The following is a 25,732-nucleotide window of genomic DNA, read 5'->3' as shown; positions in this document are numbered from 1 at the left end:
GCTCAGTTGGCTGGACAGCTGGTCAGCAATACAGAATGATACCGACCGCATGAGCTCAATTACCACACTGGCTGAGATCACCATGAAGGACTCTTGTCTCTCACCTGTGTGTCGTTTTTTTTTGTTTCAGCAGCAGGAAGAGCGGGAGCATGAACTGGAGGTAGATGGGAAGGTGAATCACCGATTCAAATACTTACCTTGATGATTGGGGCACTCCATTTTTGTTTCAGCAGCAAGAAGAGCGGGAGCATCGACAAGGGGGCTGACAGGAAGGTGAATCACTAATTTGAATACTTAACTCATGAACAGGCGAAGCACACGCTGAGCAGGTGTGGACACAGGACTGCTGAGTAAGCGAAGTAATATATTTCGGTGTTGCGTTACCCAAAATGCTACTTATGTAGTGTCTCCCACCAAAAAAAAAGAGTTCTGTGCGCTGGATTGGTTAGGTTAAAAGCTATTTTTATTCTTTATTTTTCTGCAGTCTCTTTGGTAATTTAGAATAGTGGGAATGGTAGTTAGGGCAACTGAACGTGCCTCCTCCGGAACGTGGGAGATAAGGGTCACTAGTGTCCCTGCTGACTTAATCTGCAGGAAGAGCACCCAACACCGGCTCCTTGAAAAACCCCCGTGTTAGGGAACTGGTGCTGGATGAACTTTGGGAGGTGGAGGGGATTATTGAGAGGAATCACAGGGAGGTAGTCACACCACAGATGCAATAAAAGGGTAGGTGGGTTACAGCCAGGGGACAGTAAGGGAACAGGCAGGTAGTGCAGAGAACCCCTGTGGCCATTCCCCTCAATAACAAGTATACTGCTTTGGATACCGTTGGTGGGTAAGACCTACCAGGGGTAAGCCATGGGGCACAAGTCTCTGGCACAGCCTCTGTCCCCTGTTGTTCAAAAGGGAAGGGGGAAGAGGAGCACAGCATTAGCCATTGGGGACTCCGTAGTTAGGGGGACAGCTAGGAGGTTCTGTGGGAATGAGAGAGACTCACGGTTGGTTTGTTGCCTCTCAGGTGCTAGTGCTAGGATCGTGTTTCTGGGATCCTTGAGGGAGGGGGAGCAGCTCCATGGTCCACATAAGTACTAACAACATAGGTAGGAAAAGAGATGGGGATTTAAAGCAGAAATCCATGGAGCTACAGTGAAAGCTTAGTGCTAGAACAAGCAGAGTTGTTAGCTCTGGTTTGTTGCTTGTGCCATGTGCTCGCGAGGCAAGGAATAGGGAGAGAGAGGAGTTGAACATGTGGCTACAGGGATGGTGCAGGAGGGAGGGCTTCAGATGCCTGGATAACTGGGCTCATTCTGGAGTAGGTGGGACCTCTACGAACAGGATGGTCCACACCCGAACCAGAGGGGTTCCAATATCCTTGGGGGATGCGGGGGGGAGGGGAGTTTGGGAGGGTTTAAACTAATTCAGCAGCGGGATGGGAACCTAAATTGTAGTTCCAGTGCCCAGGAGGTTGAGAGTAGTGAGGTCAGAAATAAGGTTTCAAGGTCGCAAGAATGCACCAGCAAGCAAGTAGTTGGTTTGAAGTGTGCCTACTTCAATGCCAGGAGCATCCAAAATAAGGTGGGGGAATTTACATCATGGGTTGATACCTGGGACTTCGATTTTGTGGCTATTCCGGAGACATAGATAGAGCAAGGACAGGAATGGTTGTTGCAGGTTCCAGGATTTAGATGTTTCAGTAAGAACAGAGAAGGTGGTAAAAGAGGAGGAGGTGCGGCATTGTTACTCAAGGGCGGTATTACGGTAGCAGAAAGGACTTTTAATGATACGTCTACTGAGGTAGTATGGACTGAGGTTAGAAACAGGAAAAGAGGGGTCACCCTGTTAGGGAGTTTTCTCTAGGCCTCTGTATAGTTCCAGAGATTTAGAGAAAAGGAAAGCAAAAATGATTCTGGATAGGAGTGAGAGTAACAGGGTAGTTGTTATGGGGGACTTTAACTTTCCAAATATTGACTGGAAATTGATATAGTTCGAGTACTTTAGATGGGTCAGTTTTTGTCCAATGCGTGCAGGATGATTTTCTGACACAGTATGTAGACAGGCCAACAAGGGGCAAGGCCACATTGGATTTGGTACTGGGTAAAGAACCAGGCCAGGTGTTTGATTTGGAGGTAGATGAGCACTTTGGTGACAGTGACCACAATTTGATTATGTTTACTTTAGCGATGGAAAGGGTTAGGTATATAACACAGGGCAAGAGTTATGGATGGGAGGAAGGCAATTATGATGCAATTAGGCAAGACTTAGGATGCATAGGATGGGAAAGGAAACTGCAGGGGATGGACACAATTGAAATGTGGAGCTTATTCAAGGAACAGCTGCTGCATGTTCTTGATAAGTATGTACCTGTCAAGCATGTAGGAAGTAGTCGAGTGAGGGAGTTGTGGTTTACTAAAGAAGTTTAATCTCTTGTCAAGAGGAGGAAGGCGGGTTATTTTAGGGTGAGACATGTTAACCAGGAAAGACCTAAAGAGAAAGCTAAGATGAACCACGAGGGGATATTTAGGGCAGCACAATGGCTCAGTGGTTAGCACTGCTGCCTCCCAGCGCCAGGGACCTGACTTCAACTCCCATCTTGGGTGACTGTGTGGAGTTTGCACATTCTAAACGTGTCTGTGTGGGTTTCCTCAGAGTGCTCCGGTTTCCTCCCACAGTCCAAAGATGTGCAGGTTAGGTGAATTGGCCATGCTAAGTTACCCATAGTGTTAGGTGCATTAGTCAGGGGTAAATAGAGGGTGGGGGTATGGGTCTGGGTGGGTTGCTCTTTGGAGGGTCGGTATAGACTTGTTGGGCCAAATAGCCTGTTTCCATACTTTAGGGAATCTAATCTAGAAGTTGTTGGCAGTTAGGATCTAGGAAAACCCTAAAGCTTTCTATAGGTATATCAGGAATAAAAGAATGATTAGAGAAAGGTTATGGTCAAACAACAAAAGTAGTGGGAAGTTGTGCATGAAGGCTGAGGAGATAGGGGAAGCGCTAAATGAATATTTTTTCTCAGTATTCACTTTGGAAAAAGACAATGTTGCCGAGGAGAATACTGAGATACAGGCCACTCGACTAGACAGGATTGAGGTAGACAAGGAGAAGGTGTTAGTAATTCTGGAAAGCGTGAAAATAAGTAAGTCCCCTGGGCTGGATGGGGATTTATCCTAGGATTCTCTGGGAAGCCAGGGAGGAGATTGCAGAGCCTTTGGCTTTGATCTTTATGTCATCATAGTGCCAGAAGACAGGAGGATAGCAAACGTTATCCCCTTGTTCAAGAAGGGGAGTAGAGACAACCCTGGTAATTATAGACCAGTGAGCCTTACTTCGGTTGTGGGTAAAGTGTTGGAAAAGGTTATAAGAAATCGGATTTATAATCATTTAGAAAGGAATAAGTTGATTTGGGATAGTCAACACAGTTTTGTGAAGGGTAGGTCGTGCCTCACAAACCTTATTGAGTTCTTTGAGATGGTGACCAAACAGGTGGATGAGGGTAAAGCTGTTGATGTGGTGTATATGGATTTCAGTAAGGTGTTTGAGAAGGTTCCCTACAGTAGGCATTGCACAAAATACGGAGACATGGGATTGAGGGTGATTTAATGGTTTGGATCAGAAATTGGTGAGCTGAAAGAAGACAGAGGATCGTAGTTGATGGGAAATATTCATCCTGGAGTTCAGTTACTAGTGGTGTACCACAAGGATCTGTTTTGGGGCCACTGCTGTTTGTCATTTTTATAAATGACCTGGATGAGGACGCAGAAGGATGGGTTAGTAAACCTGAGGATGACACTAAGGTCATTGGAGTTGTGGATAGTGCCGAAGGATGTTGCAGGTTACAGAGGGCCATAGATAAGCTGTAGAGCTGGGCTGAGAGATGGCAAATGGAGTTTAAAGCGGAAAAGTATGAGGCAATTCAATTTAGAACAAGTAACAGGAATAAAGACTTTGGGTTAATGGTACAATTCTTGGTAGTGGAGAAGGGCATGTACCCTGAAAGTTGCCACCCAGGTTGATAGGGTTGTTAAGAAGGCATACGGTGTGTTAGCTTTTGTTGATGGAGGCAATGAGTTTCGGAGCCATGAGGTCATGCTGCAGCTGTACAAAACTCTGATGCGGCCGCACTTGGAGTATTGTGCACAGTTCTGGTCACCGCATTATAGGAAGGATGGGGAAGCTTTGGAAAGGGTTTAGAGGAGATATACTGGGATGTTACCCAGTGTGGAGGGAAGGTATTATGAGGAAATGCTGAGGGACTTGAGGTTGTTTTCATTAGAGAGAAGAAGGATGAGAGGTGACTTCATTGAGACATATAAGATAATCAGAGGATTAGATAGGATGGACAGTGAGAGCCTTTTTCCTTGGATGGTGATGGCTAGCAAGAGGGTACATACCTATAAATTGAGGGGGGATAGATATTGGACAGATGTCAAAAGTAATTTCTTTACTCAGAAAGTAATAGGGGCATGGAATGCACTGCCGACAACAGTAGCAAACTCGCCAAGTTTAAAGGCATTTAAATAGTCATTGGATATGCATATGGATGAAAATGGAATAGTGTAGCATAGATAGACTTCAGATTGTCGCGCCGACCTGTGGAAAACATTGAGGGCCAAAGGGCCTGTACTGCGCTGTAAAGTTCTATATTTTAACTGTCAGGTTAAACTACAACCATTATCTCTCTCTCTAATGAGGGAGCTGCCCTATGATCTGGTAGGACCGTGACAACTTTACCTTTACTTAATTGAATGGCAATGCCTGCTTATGGTACTAAATGGTCAGGCAGCATCCGAGGAGCAGGAGGAATCAGATGCAGCCTGACCTGCTGTGCTTTTCCAGCACCACTCTAATCTTGAATCTGATCTCCAGCATCTGCAGTCCTCACTTTTGAAAATGGTACTGAATAGCCTATTTCTTGTGTACTCATTGCTATTAGTCGTATGTTAATGGTATTGTCATGGGGATTGTGTAACTGGTTACATGAAGCATTTATAAGAGGAGACTGTCGTGTCACCGGGGTATTAGGTAGGATGTAGACAAATACAATGCTGCATTGTGTAAATAAGATAACTATTCAGAAAACTACTAGGATCTCGTTTCACACTTCACCAATGGCTTGAGCTCCATTTAGCATGTCCTGGATTCAATTTTATTCTGACATCACACTCAACAAGGCCTTTTATCTACTGGATAGTGAGAAAATGTTTTCACTTGTGGGAGAGACCTGAACTGGGGACCATTAAATAAAAGGTGATCATTATTAAATTCAACAGACAATTCAGCAGAAACACTTTTACTCACAGAGCAATATTAATACAGAGTTCACTATCACAGAGAGGAGCTGAAGAATGCAACGTAATTAAACGTAGTGAAAAATAAACTTGGTGAAAAATAATCAGTGGAAATGATACTGGGATTAAAATCTGACAAGTCCCCAGTAGATAAAGCCCTACATCTGAAGCCTCTTAAACAGATGGCTGTGGATATAGTGAATGCAATTATTTTGATTTTTTAGAATTCCTTTGATTCCACAACAGTTTGTGTGGAATGGATACTAATGCATGTAATTCTGCTTGCTAGTCAGGATAGGAGGGAGAGAAAAGACTGCAAGCTGAGAACAGTTAAACTGACATCAATCAACAGCAAAATACTGAAATATATTGCAGTAATATATTAAGTAGTTAATAAAGTCACAAAGGAATTATGAGCTAACAGAAGGGTGAAGCAGGTCTGAGAGGCTGAATGGCCTCTTGTTCCTATGCTGAAAATTTGAAACATAAGCAGCATCCACATTCTTTTACCTTGCTATTCGTATTGGATTCACTGTGAGGATTTTTTGACAGAGCGGCGATGAGAGAAGGTGGAGTGAAGCGAGGGATGCTGGGAAGGGTAAGTTTTCCCACTTACAAAAGTGACTTACCTCGGGAGTTGGGCCTCCATTTTGACAGAGCAGCGAGGAGAGAAGGTGGAGTAAAGCGAGGGCTGCCGGGAAGGTAAGGGCTTAATTTATATTTGGGCAGTGGCTAAACCCGCGATACTACACGTGTAGTATCACCCTCCCGCCCCCTTCTCTAACCAGAAGAAAAAGACTCAGTAAGTAAAGGCTTTTATTTTTTCTTTATCTTTCTTTTTCATATTTAAGTGCATTGTTTGGGTTTAATTAGTTCATATAAAGCTAAGCTTACAATAGCAGGGGACCTCAGACCCATGGCATGTACCTCTTGCGTAATGTGGGAGCTTAAGAATGTGTCTGACATTCCTGACTCTTTCACTTGCAAGAAGTGTATCCAGCTGCAGCTCTTGTTTGACCGCATGACAGCTCTGGAGCTGTGGATGGACTCACTGTGGAGCATCCGCGATGCTGAGGAGGTTGTGGAAAGCACGTTTAGTGAATTGGTCAAACCGCAGGTTAGAGTTACTGAGGGAGACAGTGAATGGGTGATCAAAGACAGAAAAAGAGTGGTAAGGCAGTGCAGGTGTCCCCTGCGATCATCTCCCTCCAAAACAGGTGTACCGTTTTGGATATTGTTGGGGAAGGTGGCTCACCAGGGGAGGGATGCAGTTGCTAGGATCATGGCACCGTAGCAGGCACTGCTGTTCAGAAGGGCAGGAAAAAGACTCGTAGGGCCATAGTCATAGACGATTCTAATGTAAGGGGAGTAGATAGGTGGTTCTGTGGCTGAAAACGGGACTCCCGGATGGTATGTTGCCTCCCAGGTGCTCGGGTCATGGATGTCACCGATCGGCTGCAGAGCATTCTACAAGGGGAGGGTGAACAGCCAGTTGTCTTGGTGCATATAGGCATCAACGATATAAGTAGGAAACGAGATGAGGTCCTGAAAGAAGAATTCAGGGAGCTAGGAGAGAAGCTAAAGAGAAGGACCTCAAAGGTAGTGATCTCGGTATTACTACCAGTGCCACGTGCTAGCCAGCGTAGAAATGTAAAATAGGCAAAATGAACACATGGCTTGAGAGATGGTGTAGGAGGGAGGAGTCCAGATTTGTTGGACATTGGGACCAGTTATGGGGAAGGTGGGACTATTACAAAATGGACGGTCTACATATGAACCAGACCGGAACCAATGTCCTTGGGGGAGTTTTTGCTACTACTGTTGGGGAGGTTTTAAACTAATGTGGCAGGGGGCTAGGAACCAGAAGAGAAAACAAGTAGGCAGTGAGGTGGTGACTGGAGACTGTAAGAATTATGAAAATAGTATTAATAAAGGGATGAGTAGACAGAGAGCAGATGAGCGCAAAAAAAAATAGTGGCATAAAATGCATCTACTTTAGTGCAAGGAGTATAGTGTGTAGGGCAGATGAACTTAGGGCTTGGATTGGTGCCTGGGAGTATGATGTTATTGCAATCACAGAGACTTGGTTGAAGGAAGGGCATCATGATTGGCAATTAAATGTTCCAGGATAAAGATGCTTCAGTCAGGACAGGGAGGGAAGTAAAAGGTGGGGTGGAGTTGCATTGCTGGTCAAGGACGATATCACGGCTGTGCTAAAGGAGCACACTATGGAGGTCTTGGGTAGTGAGGCATTATGGGTGGAGCTGAGAAGTAAGAAGGGTACAGTTACATTATTGGGTCTGTATTACAGGCCTCCCAACAGTGAGCGTGAGGTAGAAGAACAAATAGGTATGCAGATTATGGAAACATGTAGAGTCAAAAGGGTAGGAGTGAAGGGAAATTTTAATTTTCCCAACATTGACTGAGATAAACTTAATGTCAGAGGTCTGGATGGGGTAGAATTTGTAAGAAGCATCCAGGATAGTTTTCAAGTGCAGTATGTCAACAGTCCGGTGAGGGAAGGGGCCATTTTGGACCTAGTACTGGGGAACGAGCCAGGACAGGTGGTAGAAGTTGTGGTGGAGGATTTCTTTGGGAACAGTGACCACAATTCTTTAAGTTTTGGAATACTCGTAGATAAAGAAGACAGTGGTCCTAAGGGAAGAGTACTAAACTTGGGCCAAGGCCAATTATACCAAAATTAGGCAAGAGCTTGGAAATGTGAATAGGACACAGCTATTTGAAGGCAAGTCCACATTTGAGATAAGACCATAAGATATAGGAGTGGAAGTAAGGCCATTCGGCCCATCGAGTCCACTCCGCCACTCAATCATGGCTGATGGGCATTTCAACTCCGCTTACCCGCATTCTCCCCGTAGCCCTTAATTCCTCGAGACAACAAGAATCTATCAATCTCTGCCTTGAAGACATTTAGCGTCCCGGCCTCCACTGCACTCTGCGGCAATGAATTCCACAGGCCCACCAATCTCTGACTGAAGAAATGTCTCCGCATTTCTGTTCTGAATTTACCCCCTCTAATCCACGGGTCCTAGTCTCCTCACCTAACGGAAACGGAGATGTGAGAGTCTTTCAAAGATAGGTTAAAGATAGTGCAGGATAGGCATGTCCCGTTGAAGGCAAAGGATAGGAAAGGCAAGATTCGTGGACCGTGGATGACAGAAGAAATTTTATGACTATCCAAAAGGAAAAGGGAAGCATATATAAGGTCTAGGCAGCTAAGAACATACTGGGCCCTGGAAGAATATAGGAAGAGTAGGACAAGTCTTAAACGAGAAATCAAGCGGGCTAAAAGGGGTCATGAAATAGCTTTAGCGAGCAGAATTAAGGAAAATCCCAAAGCATTTTACTCTTATAAAAGAAGCAAGCGGGTAACTAGAGAAAGGATTGGTCCACTAAAGAATAACGAAGGAAGGCTGTGTGTCGAACCTGAGAAAATGGGTGAGATTCTGAATGATTACTTTGCATCAGTGTTTACTGAGGAGAGGAACATGATGAATGTTGAAATTAGGGATAGAAGTTTGATTAGTCTGGATCACGTTGACATAAGTAGGGAGGATGTGTTGGGTAGGCTAGAGGTTATTAAGATGGGCAAATCCCAAGGACCGAATGGGATCTATCCCAGGTTGGTGAGGGAGGCGAGAGAGGAAATAGCTGGGGCCCTGACAGATATCTTTGTGGCATCCTTAAATACAGGTGAGGTGCCGGAGGACTGGAGGGTTGCTCATGTTGTCCCCCTGTACAAGAAGGGTAGTAGGGATATTCCGGGTAACGACAGACCAGTGAGCCTGACGTCGGTGGTGAGAAAGTTGCTGGAGAAGGTACTGAGGGATAGGATTTATTTATATTTCGAAAAGAATACATAGAACATGGAACATTACAGTGCAGTACAGGCCCTTCGGCTCTCGATGTTGCGCCGCCCTGTCATACTAATCTGAAGCCCATCCCACCTACACTATTCCATATGCCTGTCCAATGATGAATTAAATGTACTTAAAGTAAGCGAATCTACTACCGTTGCAGGCAAAGCATTCCATACCCTTACTACTCTCTGAGTAAAGAAACTACCTCTGACATCTGTCTTATACCTATCTCCCCTCACTTTAAAGTTGTGTCCCCTCGTGTTTGCCGTCCCCATACTTGGAAAAAGGCTCTCCCTGTCCACCCTATCTAGCCCTCTGATTATCTTGTACGTCTCTATTAAGTCACCTCTCAACCACCTTCTCTCTAATGAGAACAGCTTCAAGGCCCTCAGCCTTTCCTTGTAAGACATTCCTTCCATACCAGGCAACACCCTAGTAAATCTCCTCTGCACCCTTTCCAAAGCTTCCACATCCTTCTTATAATGCGGTGACCAGAACTGTACACAATACTCCAAGTGTGGCCGTACCAGAGCTTTGTACAGCTGCAGCATAACCTCCTGGTTCCAGAACACAATCCCTCTATTAATAAAGGCCAAGTTACTGCATGCCTTCTTAACAACCCTGTCAATCTGGGTGGCAACTTTCAGGGATCTGTGTACATGGACACCGAGATCTCTCTGCTCATCCGCACTCCCAAGAATCTTACCATTAGCCCAGTACTTTGCATTCTGATTACTCTGTCCAAAGTGCATCACCTCACACTTGTCCACATTAAACTCCATTTGCCACCTCTTAGCCCAGCTCTGCACCCTATCTATGTCTCTCTGCAACCTACTACTTCCTTCGTCACTATCCACAACTCCACCGACCTTAGTGTCGTCTGCAAATTTACTAACCCAACCTTCTATGCCCTCATCCAAGTAGTTTATAAAAATGACGAGCAGCAGTGGACCCAACACCGACCCTTGCGGTACGCCGCTAGTAACTGGACACCAAGATGAACATGTTCCATCTACTACAACCCTCTGTTTTCTTTCAGCAAGCCAATTACTGATCCAAACTGCGATGTCTCCCACAATCCCATTCCTCCACATTTTGCATAATAGTCTACTGTGGGAACCTTATTGAACGCCTTGCTGAAATCCATATACACCACATCAACCGGTTTACTCTCATCGACCTGTTTGGTCACTTTGTCAAAAAACTCAATAAGATTTCTTAGGCACAATCTACCCTTCACAAAACCGTGCTGACTGTCCCTGATCAGATTATTCTTTTCTAGATGGTTATAAATCCTACCTCTTGTAACCTTTTCCAACACTTTACCAGCAACTGAAGTGAGACTCACTGGTCTGTAATTACCAGGATTGTTTCTACTACCCTTTTTGAACAAGGGAACAACATTTGCTAGTCCTCAGGCACTATTCCTGTAGACAATGATGATTTGAAGATCAATGCCAAAGGCTCGGCAATCTCTACCCTTGCTTCCCAGAGGATCCTCGGATAGATCCCATCCGGCCCAGGGGACTTGTCTATTTTCACACTCTGCAGTATTTCTAATACCTCTTTCTTGTGAACCTCAAATTCTTCTAGTCTAGATGCAAGTATCTCTGTATCTTCCTCGCCAACATTTTCATTTTCTATAGTGAACACTGTTGAAAAATATTTATTTAGTGCTTCCCCATCCCCTCTGACTCCACTATTATCCTTGATTGGCCCTAATTTAACTCTCATCATTCTTTTATTCCTGACATACCTATGGAAAGGAGAAAGTGAGGATTGCAGATGCTGGAGATCAGAGGTGAAAAATGTGTTGCTGGAAAAGTGCAGCAGGTCAGGCAGCATCCAAGGAACAGGAGAATCGACGTTTCGGGCATAAGTCCTTCTTCAGGAATGAAGAAGCCCTTCTTCTTTCATTCCTGAAGAAGGGCTTATGCCCGAAACGTCGATTCTCCTACTCCTTGGATGCTGCCTGACCTGCTGCACTTTTCCAGCAACACATTTTTCATACCTATGGAAAGCCATAGGGTTAACCCTGATCCTATCCGCCAACAACTTCTCATGTCTCCTCCTGGCTCTTCTGAGTTCTCTGTTTAGGTCTTTCCTGACTTCCTTGTAACTCTCAAGCACCCTGAGTTTTCACTTTTGTCCTAACATAAGCCTTCTTCTTCTTCTTGACCAGGGATTCCACTTCCTTAGTAAACCACGTCTCACGTGTTCTATATCTTCCTCCCTGCCTGACAGGTACATACTTATCTAGGACACACAGGAGCTTTTCCTTGAATAAGCTCCACATTTTTAATGTGCTCATCCCCTGCAGTTTCTTTCCCCATTCTACGCTTCCTAAATCTTTCCTAATTGCATCAGAATTTCCCTTCCTCCAGCTGTAACTCTTGTTCGGTGGAGTACACCTATCCCTTTCCATCACTAAAGTAAACCTGACAGAATTGTGATCGCTGTCTCCAAAGTGATCACCTACTTCCAAATCTAACACCTGGCCAGGCTCATTACCCAGTACTAAATCTAAAGTGGCTTCGCCCCTTGTAGGCCTGTCAACATACTGTGTCAGGAAGCCCTCCTGCACACACTGGACAAAAACTGACCCATCTATAGCACTCATACTGTAGTGATCCCAGTCAATATTTGGATAGTTGAAGCCCCCCATGACAACTACCCTGCCTCTCTCACTCCTATCAAGAATCATCTTTGCTATCCTTTCCTCTACATCTCTGGGACTATTCGGAGGCCTATAGAAAACTCCCAGCATGGTGACTTCTCCTTTCCTGTTTCTGACCTCAGCCCATACTACCTCAGTTAACGAGTCCTCAAACATCCTTTCTACAACTGTAATATTGTCCCTGATCAACAATGCCACACCTCCCCCTCTTTTACCATCTTCTCTGTTCTTACTGAAACATCTGAATCCCGGAACCTGCAACAGCCATTCCTGTCCCTGCTCTATCCATGTCTCCATAATGGCCACAACATCGAAATCCCATGTACCAACCCACGCTGCCAGTTCACCAACTTCATTTCGGATGCTCCTCATGTTGAAATACACACATTTCAAACCAGGTTCGCGCTTGCTAGTGTCAGATACTTGATTTTGGAACTCCCTACTCTCATCCTCTTCTGACCTGTCCTACAACTTTGGTTCCCATCCCCCTGCTGTATTAGTTTAAACCCACCTTAATAGCTTTAGCGGATTTCCCACCCAGGATATTGGTTTAAATGAAGACTATCCTGCTTGTAGAGGTCCCACCTACCCCAGAAAGAGCTCCAATTATCCGAAAACCCAAAACCCTCCTTCCTGCACCATCCCTGTAGCCACTTATTCAACTCCTTTCCCTATTCCTCACCTCACTAGCATGTGGCACGGGCAGCAAACCAGAGAAAACAACTCTGTTTGTCCTAGCTCTAAGCTTCCATCCTAGCTCCCTGAATTTCTGCAAGTCCCCATCTCTCTACATGGACTTTAGTAAGGCATTTGATAAAGTTCCAAAGGTAGACTAATGGAGAAAGTGAAGTCATATGGTGTGCAGGGTGTTCTAGCTAAGTGGATAAAGAACTGGTTGAGCAACAGGACACAGAGTAGTAGTTGAAGGGACGTTCTCGAAATGGAGAAAGGTGACCAGTGGTGTTCCACAGGGGTCAGTGTTGGGGGCCACTGTTGTTTGTAATATACACAAATGATCTGGAAGAGGGCACTGTTGGTATGATCAGCAAGTTTGCAGATGACACGAAGATTGGTGGAGTAGCAGAATGCATAAGGGACTGTCAAAGAATACAGGAGGATTTAGATAGACTGGAGAGTTGGGCGGAAGAGTGGCAGATGGATTTCAATCCAGGCAAATGTGAGGTGATGCATTTAGGCAAGGCAAATTCTAGAGCAAATTATACAATGAACGGAAGAGTCTTGGAAAAAGTTGATGAGCAGAGATATCTGGGAGTGCAGGTCCATTGTATCGTGAAGGATGCTGCACAGGTGGATAGAGTGGTCAACAAGGCATATAGTATGATTGCCTTCATTGGACAGGGTATTGAGTATAAGAGCTGGCAAGTCATGTTAAAATTGTACAAGATATTGGTTCGGCCGCATTTAGAATACTGTGTACGGTTCTGGTCGCCACATTACCAAAAGGATGTGGACACTTTGGAGAGGGTGCAGAGAAGGCTTATGAGGATATTGCCTGATACGGAACGTGCTAGCTATGAAGCGAGGTTGAGTAGGTTAGGTTTGTTATCATTAGCAAAAAAGGAGATTAAGGGGGGATCTGATTGAGGTTTACAAAATCATGAAGGGTATAGACAGGATGGATAGAGACAAGCTTTTTCCCAGAATGAAGGATTCAATAACGAGAGGTCACACTTTTAAGGTGAGAGGTGGAAAGTTTAAGGGGAATACACATAGCAAGTACTTCACATAGAGGGTGGTGGGCGTTGCCAGCAGAGGTGGTAGAGGTAGGCACGGTAGATTCATTTAAGATGTGTCTGGATAAATGCATGAGTAGGTGGGGAATACAGGGATACAGATGCTTAGGAATTGACCAACAGGTTTAGACGGTACATTTGGATCTGCTCAGGCTTGGAAGGCCGAAGGGCCTGTTCCTGGGCTGTAAATTTTCTTTGTTCTTTGATTGCTCACCCTGAAAAGGTTCAGCTTCTAAATATGTGGAACATTTTTTCCACCTGAGGAAACATCATTGACCTGAATCATTTAGTCTGTTTCTCTTTCCATGGACCTGATGAGGATTTCCAGCATTTTAATAATTACAAAGTGTTGTTCAGCTCCTTTAGGGGACCCTGAGCATCTTGGGATATTGGCAACAAAGAGCCATCCCATATTCAAATTTCTCCCACCTTTGACTCCAGTTCAGTGCTCTTACTCCATGCCCCGCTATTCCTACCAGTCATGTTCACATTGAAGATCATCTCATCATCTGTGGAGCGGCAGATGTAGAACCCAGAATCATTCTTCAGGACATTCTTGATGATCAGACTGTGCACGCGCGACTCATTCTTCATCTCGTACTTTTCCCCCTTGGTCACCTGCTCCTTGTGGCGATACCAGGTGACACTGGCTGGCTCCTTGGAGACAATGGCTGCGAGCACAGCCTGTCCATTCTCATTGGCGTAAACTTCTTCTGGATGTTTCTCCTTGTTTGTAAACAACACTGGGGCCTCTGGTGGAGAGAACAGAAAGAAAGTCCTCACTTTTACACCTTCCATTGTGTGTGAATCCCCATTACACTTCATTGCCACCTGGTAAAATCAGTAGCATCATGTTAACGCCACTAGGCTACCAATCTAAAAGTCCAGGCTAATGTTCTGGAGATATGGGTTTAAGCCCCATTGTGGCAGATGGTGAATTTTGAAATCAAAAGAAAATCTGGGATTAAAAACTACCCTAAAGAAAAGACAGTAAACCTTTGAGCCTGCTCTGCTATTCAATATGATCATGGCTGATTTCCTTAGACTGTGATTCCTGGTTCTGGACTTCCCAGTCATCGAGAATATCCTTCCCACATTTATCCTGTTTATTCCTGTTAGAATTTTGTTAGTTCCTATGAGAGGCTCGTCATGGGGTGGCATGGTGGCTAGCACTGCTGCCTCATAGCGCCAGGGACTAAGTTCGATTCCAACCTCAGGCAACTGGCTGTGTGGAGTTTGTACATTCTCACTGTGTCTGTGCTCCGGTTTCCTCCCACAATCCAAAAATGGGCAGGTTAGGTGAATTGGCCATGCTAAATTGCCCATAGTGTTCAGGAATGTGTACGAAGTTAAAAATCATACAACACCAGGTTATAGTCCAACAGGTTTATTTGGAAGCACCAGCTTTCAGAGCGCTGCTCCTTCATCAGGTGGTTGTGGAGAATAAGATTGTAAGACACAGAATTTATAGCAAAGGTTTACAGTATGATGTAACTGAAATTATATACTGAAAAAGACCTGGATTGTTTGTTAAGTCTCTCATCTTTTAGAATGACCATGTTGGTTTCAGTTCTTTCATATGTAAATCACAAAACATTTTCTTCAAAGTTACATTCTCAAGTAAGCTTTAACAATTAGTGTCATGTCGGCAAAGATAATGTATTGAAGGTGGGAGCTTCCCTATGAAGCTAAGTAAAAACAATGACTGCAGATGCTGGAAACCAGATTCTGGATTAGTGGTGCTGGAAGAGCACAGCAGTTCAGGCAGCATCCAAGTAGCTTCGAAATCAACGTTTCGGGCAAGGGGAAATGAGGAAACTGTTGAAGTCCACATTGATGCTCTGGGGTTGAAGTGTTCCGAGGCGGAAGATGAGGCGTTCTTCCTCCAGGCGTCTGGTGGTGAGGGAGCGGCGGTGAAGGAGGTCCAGGACCTCCATGTCCTTGGCAGAGTGGGAGGGGGAGTTGAAATGTTGGGCCACGGGGCGATGTGGTTGATTGGTGCGGGTGTCCCGGAGATGTTCCCTAAAGCGCTCTGCTAGGAGGCGCCCAGTCTCCACAATGTAGAGGAGACCGCATCCTTACTTAAAAACTTACTTGCACATCCACTAATATCATTTATTGTATCCGTTGCTCCCGATGCGGTCTCCTCTACATTGGGGAGACTGGGCGCCTCCTAGCAGAGCGCTTTAGGGAACATCTCCGAGACACCCGCACCAATCAACCACACCGCCCCGTGGCCCAACATTTCAACTCCCCCTCCCACTCTGCCAAGGACATGGAGGTCCTGGGCCTCCTTCACCGCCGCTCCCTCACCACCAGACGCCTGGAGGAAGAACGCCTCATCTTCCGCCTCGGAACACTTCAACCCCAGAGCATCAATGTGGACTTCAACAGTTTCCTCATTTCCCCTTCCCCCACCTCACCCTAGTTCTAAACTTCCAGCTCAGCACTGACTTGTCCGGACTTGTCCTACCTGCCTATCTCCTTTTCCACCTATCCACTCCACCCTCTCCTCCCTGACCTATCACCTTCATCCCCTCCCCCACTCACCCATTGTACTCTATGCTACTTTCTCCCCACACCCACCCTCCTCTAGCTTATCTCTCCACGCTTCAGGGTCACTGCCTTTATTCCTGATGAAGGGCTTTTGCCCGAAATGTCGATTTCGAAGCTAATTGGATGCTGCCTGAACTGCTGTGCTCTTCCAGCACCACTAATCCAGAATTCCCTATGAAGCTGTCTGTGCCACAATGGTCAGACTGATTCTAATCTGAAAAATGGACTTACAGAATCTTACATGGATTCATGCAATTTTTGAGCAAAGCAAAGTGTAAATCTGCAAGTACAAATTCACCCCACAAACTTATATATGTGTGTGCGCACGCATGTATGTGGGGGGTTAGTTATAAGTGTCTGTGAGAGAGTGTGTGTGTGAGTGTAAAGGGATATAAGTCTGTGAGAGGGTGCGTGTGGGAGTGTATGTGTGAGCATATGAGAAAGGTTCTGCGTGAGTGTGTGTGTAGGAGTGTCTGTGTATGGGTATTTGGTTGTGTGTGTCCTTATGTCTGTTGTGTGTGTATAGTGCAATGGGGTCACCTGCAGTGTGACATGAACCCAAGGTCCTGGTTGAGGCCATCCCTATGGGTACCAAACTTGGCTATCAGTCTCTGCTCGGCCACTTTTCGTTGTTGTCTGCTGCTGGTCTCTATCAAGGATGGGCACTTCAGCACCTCACTCTACCGCAAACTCACAGATAACCTCATGTGATGCTACACTTCTCCAGCCTCCATCGAAACATATTAAAACAGCCATCCCCTATGGACAAGTCCTACGCTTACACAGTATCTGTTCAGATGAGGAGGAACGTGAGGGGCACATGGAAGTACTCAGGGATGCCCTCATAAGAATGGGGTACGATGCTCAACTCATAGACCGCCTGTTCCAAAATGCCATAGCAAGGAACCGTAATGACCTCCACAGGAGATAGACATGTGCTGCAACCAACAGGGTACCCTTCGTTGTCCAGTACTTCCCAGGAGCTGAAAAACTACGCCATGGTCTTCGCAGGCTGTAGCACATTATCAATGAGGATGAGTACCTCGCCAAGACCTTCCCCACACCTCCACTGCTCGCCTTTAAACAACCACCAAACCTCAAACAGATCATTGTTCGTAGCAAATTGCCCGGCTTTCAGGACAATACCATACAACCTTGTCACGGTAGACGCTGCAAGATGTGTCAAAATGTCGACACGGATACCACCATTACACGTGGGGACACCTCCCACCATGTACGCGGCAGGTACTCATGCGACTCAGCCAATGTTGTCTATCTTATACGCTGCAGGCAAGGAGGCCCTGAGGCTTGTACATTGTCAAGACCAAGCAGAGGCTACGGCAACGGATGAATGGACATGGCACAACAATCAACAGAGAGGAGAGTTCCCTCTCAGTCGGAGGACACTTCAGTGGTCCAGGACATTTGACCTCGGACCTTCGGGTGACCAAGGCGGACTTCGGAACAGGCAACAATGAAAAGTGGCAGAGCAGAGCCTGATAGCCAGGTTTGGTACCCATAGGGAGGGTCTCAACCAGGACCTGGGGTTCATGTCATACTACAGGTGACCCCATTGCACTATACACACACACAGACCGACAGACACACACACAGTCAGGCGAAAGTGAGGATTGCAGATGCTGGAAATCAGAGTCAAGATTAGAGTGGTGCTGGAAAAGCACAGCAGTTCAGGCAGCATCCGAGGAGCAAGAAAATCGACGTTTCAGGCAAATGCCCTTCTGATGAAGGGCGGTTGCCTGAAACGTTGGTTTTCCTGCTCCTCGGATGCTGCCTGACCTGCTGTGCTTTTCCAGCACCACTCTAATCTTGACTGACACACACACACACACACTGACCCTCTTTCATACGCTCACACATAGACTCCCACACACACCCTCTCAGACTTAAATAAAAGCAAATTACTGCGGATGCTGGAATCTGAAACCAAAAGAGAAAATGTAGGAAAATCTCAGCAGGTCTGGCAGCATCTGTAATGACAGAAAAGCTTTGACAAAGAGTCAGTTAGGCTCAAAACATCAGCCCTTTTCTCTCCTTACAGATGCTACCAGACCTGCTGAGGTTTTCCAGCATTTTCTCTTTTGCTCTCGCAGACTTATACCCCTTTACACTCTCTCACCGACACTCATAACCCCCACCCTCCTCCCCCCTCCACCCACACACATGCACATACAAGTTTGTGGGGTGAATCTGTACCTGCAGAATTACATTTTACTTTGCTCAAAAACTGCATGAATCCATGTAAGATTCTGTAAATCCGTATTTTAGATTAGAATCAGTCTGTCCATTGTAGCACAGACAGCCTCACATGGAAGCTCACATCTTCAATACATTAGATTAGATTAGATTAGATTACTTACAGTGTGGAAACAGGCCCTTCGGCCCAACAAGTCCACACCGACGCGCAACCCATCCAGACCCATTCCCCTACATTTACCTCTTCACCTAACACTACGGACAATTTAGCATGGCCAATTCACCTAACCTGCACATTTTTGGATTGCCGACATGATACCAATTGTTAAAGTTCACTTGAGAATGTAACTTTTTAAAAACGTTTTGCGGTTTACATGTGAAAGAACTGAAACCAACATGGTCATTCTAAAACATGAGAGACTTAACAAACAATCCAGGTCTTTTTCAATCTATAATTTCAGTTACATCACACTGTAAACTTGTGCTATAAATTCTGTGTCTTACAATCTTATTCTCCACAACCACCTGATGAAGGAGTGGCACTCCAAAAGCTAGTGCTTCCAAATAAACCTGTTAGACTATAACCTGGTGTTGTGTGATTTTTAACTTTGCATACCCCAGTCCAACACCGGCGTCTCCAAACCAGGAATGTGTAGGTTAGATGCATTAGTCAGGGGTAAATATAGGATAATAAGGTAGGGGAATGGATCTGGGTGGGTTACTCTTCAGATGGTCAGCGTGGACTTGTTGGGCTGAAGGGCCTGTTTCCACACTGTAGGGATTCTATATAAAAACGTTGTTGACATGATTATCATAAAAATGCATCTGGTTCACATGTAGGCCAGACTGGATAAGGACAGTAGATGTTAACATGATTATCATAAAAACACATCTGGTTCAATAGTGTCCTTTAGGCAAAGACATCTACTGTCCTTACCCAGTCTGGCCTACATGTGAATTCAGTGTTGTGGTCAATGCTTAAGTGCTCTCTAAAGTGGCCGAGCAAGCCACTCATTCAAGGGAAATTAGTAATAGGCAACAAAAGCTAGCCTTGATAGTGACACCCACACCCAGTGAAAGAATTAAACAAAAGTACTTTATGAAATTTAAGTTGGAAAACAACGTACTTAATGTGCACAGCAAGATCCTACAATGAGCATTGGAGTGGCATGCAGCATTAGTAGTTGCATAAATGAGCTGAGACATCATTGATGAAGAGATCCAACTCTGGATCAGCTGTGCTAGTGTAGCCTTCTACAAACTACAATCATGTTTCACCACAAAAATCTCCACAAGTCAACATGATTCCTGATATACACAGCTGTTGTTACCACCACACTGCTGTACTGCAGCGAGATCTGGACTGTGAATCAGTGACACATAAACACAACTGAGACATGCCTCCGACAATGCCTCTACCACACCCTCTAGAATCAATGGAGGATAATCAAACAAAATAATGTACTTCTTAAAGCTAGCTCTACTAGCCATGCACGAGAAACAAAATAAGCAATTGCTGGAAAAACTTGGCAGATCTGGCAGCATCTATGGAGAGAAAGCAGACTAATATTGCTGGTCCAGTGACCCTATCTTCAGAACAATGGACGAGACACTGTATACAGGTGGTTGAAAAGCAGCTCCTGCCAACTTGTGATTTCTGTTTGAAACCCTTCTTGAAGCAAGGCATCATTGACATTAATGACTGAAAGGAGCTTGTTGCCAATCATTCAAAAATGGCTGATAACCTGTCCATCAAATTTCATCAGGCTTTGTATTTAATGTCTTAATAAAGAGGCAGAGTGACTGCAGAGAAGAATTTAGTCAAACATTTGTGCATGTCTTCAGCCCATTCCATCCATGCAGGTCAAAAACAACCACCTAACTATTCCAATTCCCTTTTCCAGCAATTAACCTAGAGCCTTGTATTTCTTGGCATCGAAAGTACACATCTAAATACATTTTCTTTTTCATTCATTGGATGAGGCACCGCTGACTAGGCTAGTATTTATCAACCAGAGGGCAATTAAGAGTCAAACACATTGCTGTGGGTCTGGAGACACATGTAGACCAGACCAGGTAAGGATGGCAGTTTCCTTCCCTGAACGACATTAGGGAACCAGATGGATTTTTCCAACATTCTACAATGAAGTAATGGTCATCATTAGACTCTTTAATTCTACCAACTGCCATGGCAAGGTTCAAACCTGGCGTCCCAGAACATTACCTGGTTCTCTGGATTAACAGTCTTGCAATAATATCACCAGGCTATTGCCTCTCTGCAAAACTTTCTGTCTCTACTACCCTTACAGGCTGAGAGTTCTAGATTCCAACCATTCTCTGGGTGAAAAGGTTTTTCCTTCTACACCTCCTGCCCTTTACCATAAATCCACGTTCCCTGCTCATTGATCCCTCCACCAAGGGGAAAGATCTTTTTTCCTGTTTACCCTATTTATGCCCCTTGTAGTTTTACAAATCTCAATTGTGTCTTCTCGCAATCTCCTTTGCACCAAGGTAAACATCCCCAAGTCTATCTAATCTCTTCATAACCAGCCCTGGCCATGTCCTAATAAATCCCCTCTGCACCTTTTCCAGTGCAATCACATCCCTCCTATAATGTGGATTCCAGACTGTACTGTGGCTTAACCAACATCTGATGTGGTTCCAGCATAACCCCCTGTTCTTAAACTCCATCCCTTGACTAATAAAGGCAAGATTAATACTTGACTAATAGAAGGCAACTTTAGGCATTTAAAGGAAACAAATCCATATTCCACTGCCCTGTGAGATGTTCTGCCTTGTGTACCCAGAGACCTGGGGACGGGGGGTGCTAGGAATTGATCAGACAAGAAGTCCCTCAGCAGATACTCACACCCCTTGAATAGTAACACCTTCAAATTGAGGGACAGCCAGTGATGACAAGATTAGTTGGGCTCAAGCTACACTAGTCCCACTTTCCATCTGGGTGACAAAAAAGATTTTCCTCAAATCCCATCTCAACTGCCTTCACTTTAAATTCATACCCCTTTGTTATTGACCTTCAGACCAAGGGAAATAGCTGTTTTCTATTCACCCTGTCCATGCCCCTCAATCTTACACACCTCTATCTGGTCCTCTCTCAATTTCTTCTGCTCCAAAGGAAACAACCTGAGCTTATCTAGCTTCTCTTCATAGCTAAACTGCTCCATCCTGGTGAATTTCCACTACACTCCTCCAGTGCAATCACATTCTTCTTATAGTGGGGTGACCAGAATCACGCACAGTACTCCAGCTGCAGCCTAACCAAAGTTCTGCAGCTCCAACATTACCACCCTCCTCTTATAATCTATGTCTTAACTGATAAAGGCAAATGTCCTCTATGCCTTTTTAATTACCCTGTTAACTTGTCATACCAATAATTCAGCTCCAGCTCATCATCATTTGAAATCTATTCTACTTTAACATTTTGTGAAAAACCTGCAGAGTATGTTTGTATCTAAAACTGTAAAGTGTTACTCTTTCTCATGTCTTTTCTGTAGATGAGTGGGTTAAAATGGTTCTGTAAAATCATGGAATATTACTGCACAGAGGGAGGCCATTTGGCCCAGCATGCCTGTGTAAGTTCTTTCAAAGAAGTACCTGATTAGTCCCATTCATTCCTGCTCTTTCCCCGCAGACCTGCAATTGCTTTGACTTTATAAATATTGTTCAGTTTGTTGCATTTATTGCATGGTCAATGTGTCAGTTTATCTTTAACAGACATGCTCATGATGACACTACTGTTAGTAATAATGTGAGACCTGAGATTATAACCTCCATATTGCCTCCATCTTACCCCAAATTCACTTGAAGCATAACAGTCTATTGGAAGTTATAGTTGAATGGCATAACAGTAGCCAAACACTTGTATATGTGTGAATGTATAATAGTTAGTTATAATTATCTGATAAAATAAAATATCTGATGAGGTCACTGGGCTTGAAACATTAACTGTTTGAGCTGCTGAGACCTGCTGAATTTCTCCAGCAATTTCTGTTTTTGTTTCGAATCTTGAGCATCTGCAGTTGTTTTATATCATTGTAATAAATACCTGTTGGATTCTTCAGTCTAACGAAACCACATTCAGTTTCTCAAGTTACAAGAGATAACATAACTATTGCCACATCAGATAAAATACGCCACTGGAAGTAAAATCATACCACCAACCTAACAGGCAGTGTACTGCATGCTGAGATTGAGAGAGCAGTCTTTAGTCCCGTTCTCAGTCTATCTTTCTCTCTTGATCTCTGTCTCCATTTCTCTTTGTTTCTGTCTCTTTTTCTGACATGGACACAGCACTCGATATTCCAGGGTTGGGGTGGATGCGATGGTGAATTTAATATCTAAACCAAAGCACCTGTTGTTTAGGATCAAAATAGCAGTGATCCCTCGCTGACACTGTCTAAATTGGACTGTGGGGGTTAGGTTACACTATGGCTAGGTTACTACAGAAATAGTTCCAGTGTTGGGCCCTCAGATTCCATGGAATAGTTTATAGGCCCAAAGTGAAGAACACCTGGGGACCAGGTCACTTGAGGGATCAGAGCTGAAAATGTGTTGCTGGAAAAGCACAGCAGGTCAGGCAGCATCCAAGGAACAGGAGAATCGACGTTTCGGGCATGAGCCCTTCTTCAGGAATGAGGAAAGTGTGTCCAGCAGACTAACATAAAAGGTAGGGAGGAGGGACTTGGGGGAGGGGCATTGGAAATGTGATAGGTGCCCCTCCCCCAAGTCCCTCCTCCCTACCTTTTATGTTAGCCGGCTGGACACACTTTCCTCATTCCTGAAGAAGGGCTCATGCCCGAAACTTCGATTCTCCTGTTCCTTGGATGCTGCCTGACCTGCTGTGCTTTTCCAGCAACACATTTTCAGCTCTGATCTTCAGCATCTGCAGTCCTCACTTTCTCTACTTGAGGGATCATAAAGGATATGTTGTGTCCCATTAATGATAATGGTCTAATGGTCATTTACATAAATGATTTGGATGTGAGCAGAAGAGGTACAGTTAGTAAGTTTGCAGATGACACCAAAATTGGAGGTGTAGTGGACAGCGAAGAGGGTTACCTCAGATTACAACAGGATCTGGACCAGATGGGCCAATGCGCTGAGAAGTGGCAGATGGAGTTTAATTCCGATAAATGCGAGGTGCTGCATTTTGGGAAAGCAAATCTTAGCAGGTCTTATACACTTAATGGTAAGGTCCTAGGAAGTGTTACTGAACAAAGAGACCTTGGAGTGCAGGTTCATAGCTCCTTGAAAGTGGAGTCGCAGTTGAATGGATAGTGACGAAGGCGTTTGGCATGCTTTCTTTTATTGGTCAGAGTATTGAGTACAGGGGGTGGGAGGACATGTTGCGACTGTACAGGACATTGGTTAGGCCACAGTTGGAATACTGCATGCAATTCTGGTCTCCTTCCTATCAGAAAGATGTTGTGAAACTTGAAAGGGTTCAGAAAAGATTTACAAGGATGTTGTCAGGGTTGGAGGATTTAAGCTATAGGGAGAGGCTGAACAGGCTGGGGCTGTTTTCCCTGGAGCGTCGGAGGCTGAGGGGTGACCTTATAGAGGTTTACAAAATTATGAGGGGCATGGATAGGGTAAATAGGCAAAGTCTTTTCCCTGGGGTTGGGGAGTCCAGAACTAGAGGGCATGGGTTTAGGGTGAGAGGGGAAAGATATAAAAGAGACTTGAGGGGCAACATTTTCACACAGACGTGGTACGGGTATGGAATGAGCTGCCGGAGGAAGTGGTGGAGGCTGGTACAATTACAACATTTAAGAGGCATTTGGATGGGTATATGAATAGGGAGAGTTTGGAGGGATATGGGCCGGATGCTGGCAGGTGGGACTAGAGTGGGTTGGGATATCTGGTCGGCATGGACGGGTTGGACCGAAGGGTCTGTTTCCATGCTATACATCTCTTTGACTCTAATTAATTTCTCACTAGGAATTGATTAACTCTGTGGGTTAGCACATTTGAAACAGTAAAACACTTGATAGGTTATAAAGCTAACATTACAGCAATTATGTTTGTACAGCTTGCAGAGAACCAGGCAGTCACAACAATGGCAGCACATAGCACATTAAGGCTATAGTAGCACAGTCCCTAACCCTCAGCCAGGAAACCGATGTTCAAGTCTCACCTGCTTCGGATGTGGCATAACACATGTAACTAGCTGAATAAAAATATCTATACACTGCACGTGGAGTATTTCAACATGAACTCTCTTCACATAATTACAGAGGTGTTATGACACAGATTAAAGCCATTTCGCCCATCAAGCCAGTACAGGGTCTTTAAACAAGCAGTATTACCTAATGTCAATCTCTTGTCTATTCTCCACACTCTTGCATTTTCTTTTGCTAAATAGTCATCCAAAGCCCACTTGAGTGCCTCAAATGATCATCCCTCATTTCCAGGCAGTGCATTCCACACCCTAACTACTTGCTGAATTAACAAGCTGTTCCTGAATTCAACCTTGCTTCATTTGTACATCACTTTAAATCTATGCCTTCTTGTTCTTGTTCCTTCCATGTGTGGGAACAGTTTCTCTCTATCTATCCAGCCGGCTCATGATTTTAAAACCCTCTATCAAATCTCTTCTCAGCCTTCTTCTCTCCAAGGAGAACAGTCCCAACATCCTCAATCTACCCTCATAAATTAAGTTTCTCATTCCTGCAACTATTTTGTAAATCACTTCTGCACTTTCCTACAGTGTGGCTTTCAGGGCTGTACACAATATTCCAGCTAATGTCTAATGGAGATAAAAGGAATTTCTTCTCAAAGGGTAGTGAATCTGTGGGATTATTTACTACAGAGAGGTATAGAGGATGTGTCATTAAGTATAATCAAGGCTGAGACAGGAGATTTTTGATCAGCAAGGGATGTGGGATAAAACAGGAGAGTGGAGTCGAGGATCAGATCAGCCATCTCGCTGAATGATGCAGTACATGCAGAATATGCTGCAGTTGTATAAGACTCTGGTGCGGCCGCATCTGGAATATTGTGTGCAGTTTTGGTCGCCATACTATAGGAAGGATGTGGAGGCACTGGAACGGGTGCAGAGGAAGTTTACCAGGATGTTGCCTGGTATGGTAGGAAAATCCTATGAGGAAAGGCTGAGGCACTTGGGGTTGTTTTCATTGGAGAAAAGAAGGTTTAGGGGTGATTTGATAGAGGTGTACAAGATGATTAGGGGGTTAGATAGGGTTGACAGTGAGAACCTTTTTCCACGTATGGAGTCAGCTATTACAAGGGGGCATAGCTTTAAATTAAGGGGGGGTAGATATAGGACTGATGTTAGGGGTAGGTTCTTCACTCAGCGAGTCGTAAGTTCATGGAATGCCCTGC

The 25,732-nt window shown here is 44.8% G+C and overlaps 1 protein-coding gene across 4 annotated transcripts in view; it reads right to left on the bottom strand.

Moving 5' to 3' along the window:
* The window catches only part of LOC140482474 (obscurin-like), a 322,475-nt gene that overhangs the window by 78,685 nt on the left and 218,058 nt on the right, over positions 1-25,732 (bottom strand). For all 4 annotated transcript variants that reach the window (XM_072580002.1, XM_072580005.1, XM_072580003.1 and 1 more), the window contains one exon: positions 14,074-14,349. In XM_072580002.1, the coding sequence (XP_072436103.1) occupies positions 14,074-14,349 (276 nt within the window). The remainder of the gene's footprint in view (positions 1-14,073; positions 14,350-25,732) is intronic.

This window comes from Chiloscyllium punctatum, chromosome 10 (assembly GCF_047496795.1).
Source record: "Chiloscyllium punctatum isolate Juve2018m chromosome 10, sChiPun1.3, whole genome shotgun sequence".
Classification (NCBI taxonomy): domain Eukaryota; kingdom Metazoa; phylum Chordata; class Chondrichthyes; order Orectolobiformes; family Hemiscylliidae; genus Chiloscyllium; species Chiloscyllium punctatum.
Note: the sequence above shows the minus strand (reverse complement) of the source record. Positions and strands in the feature narration are given on the sequence as shown.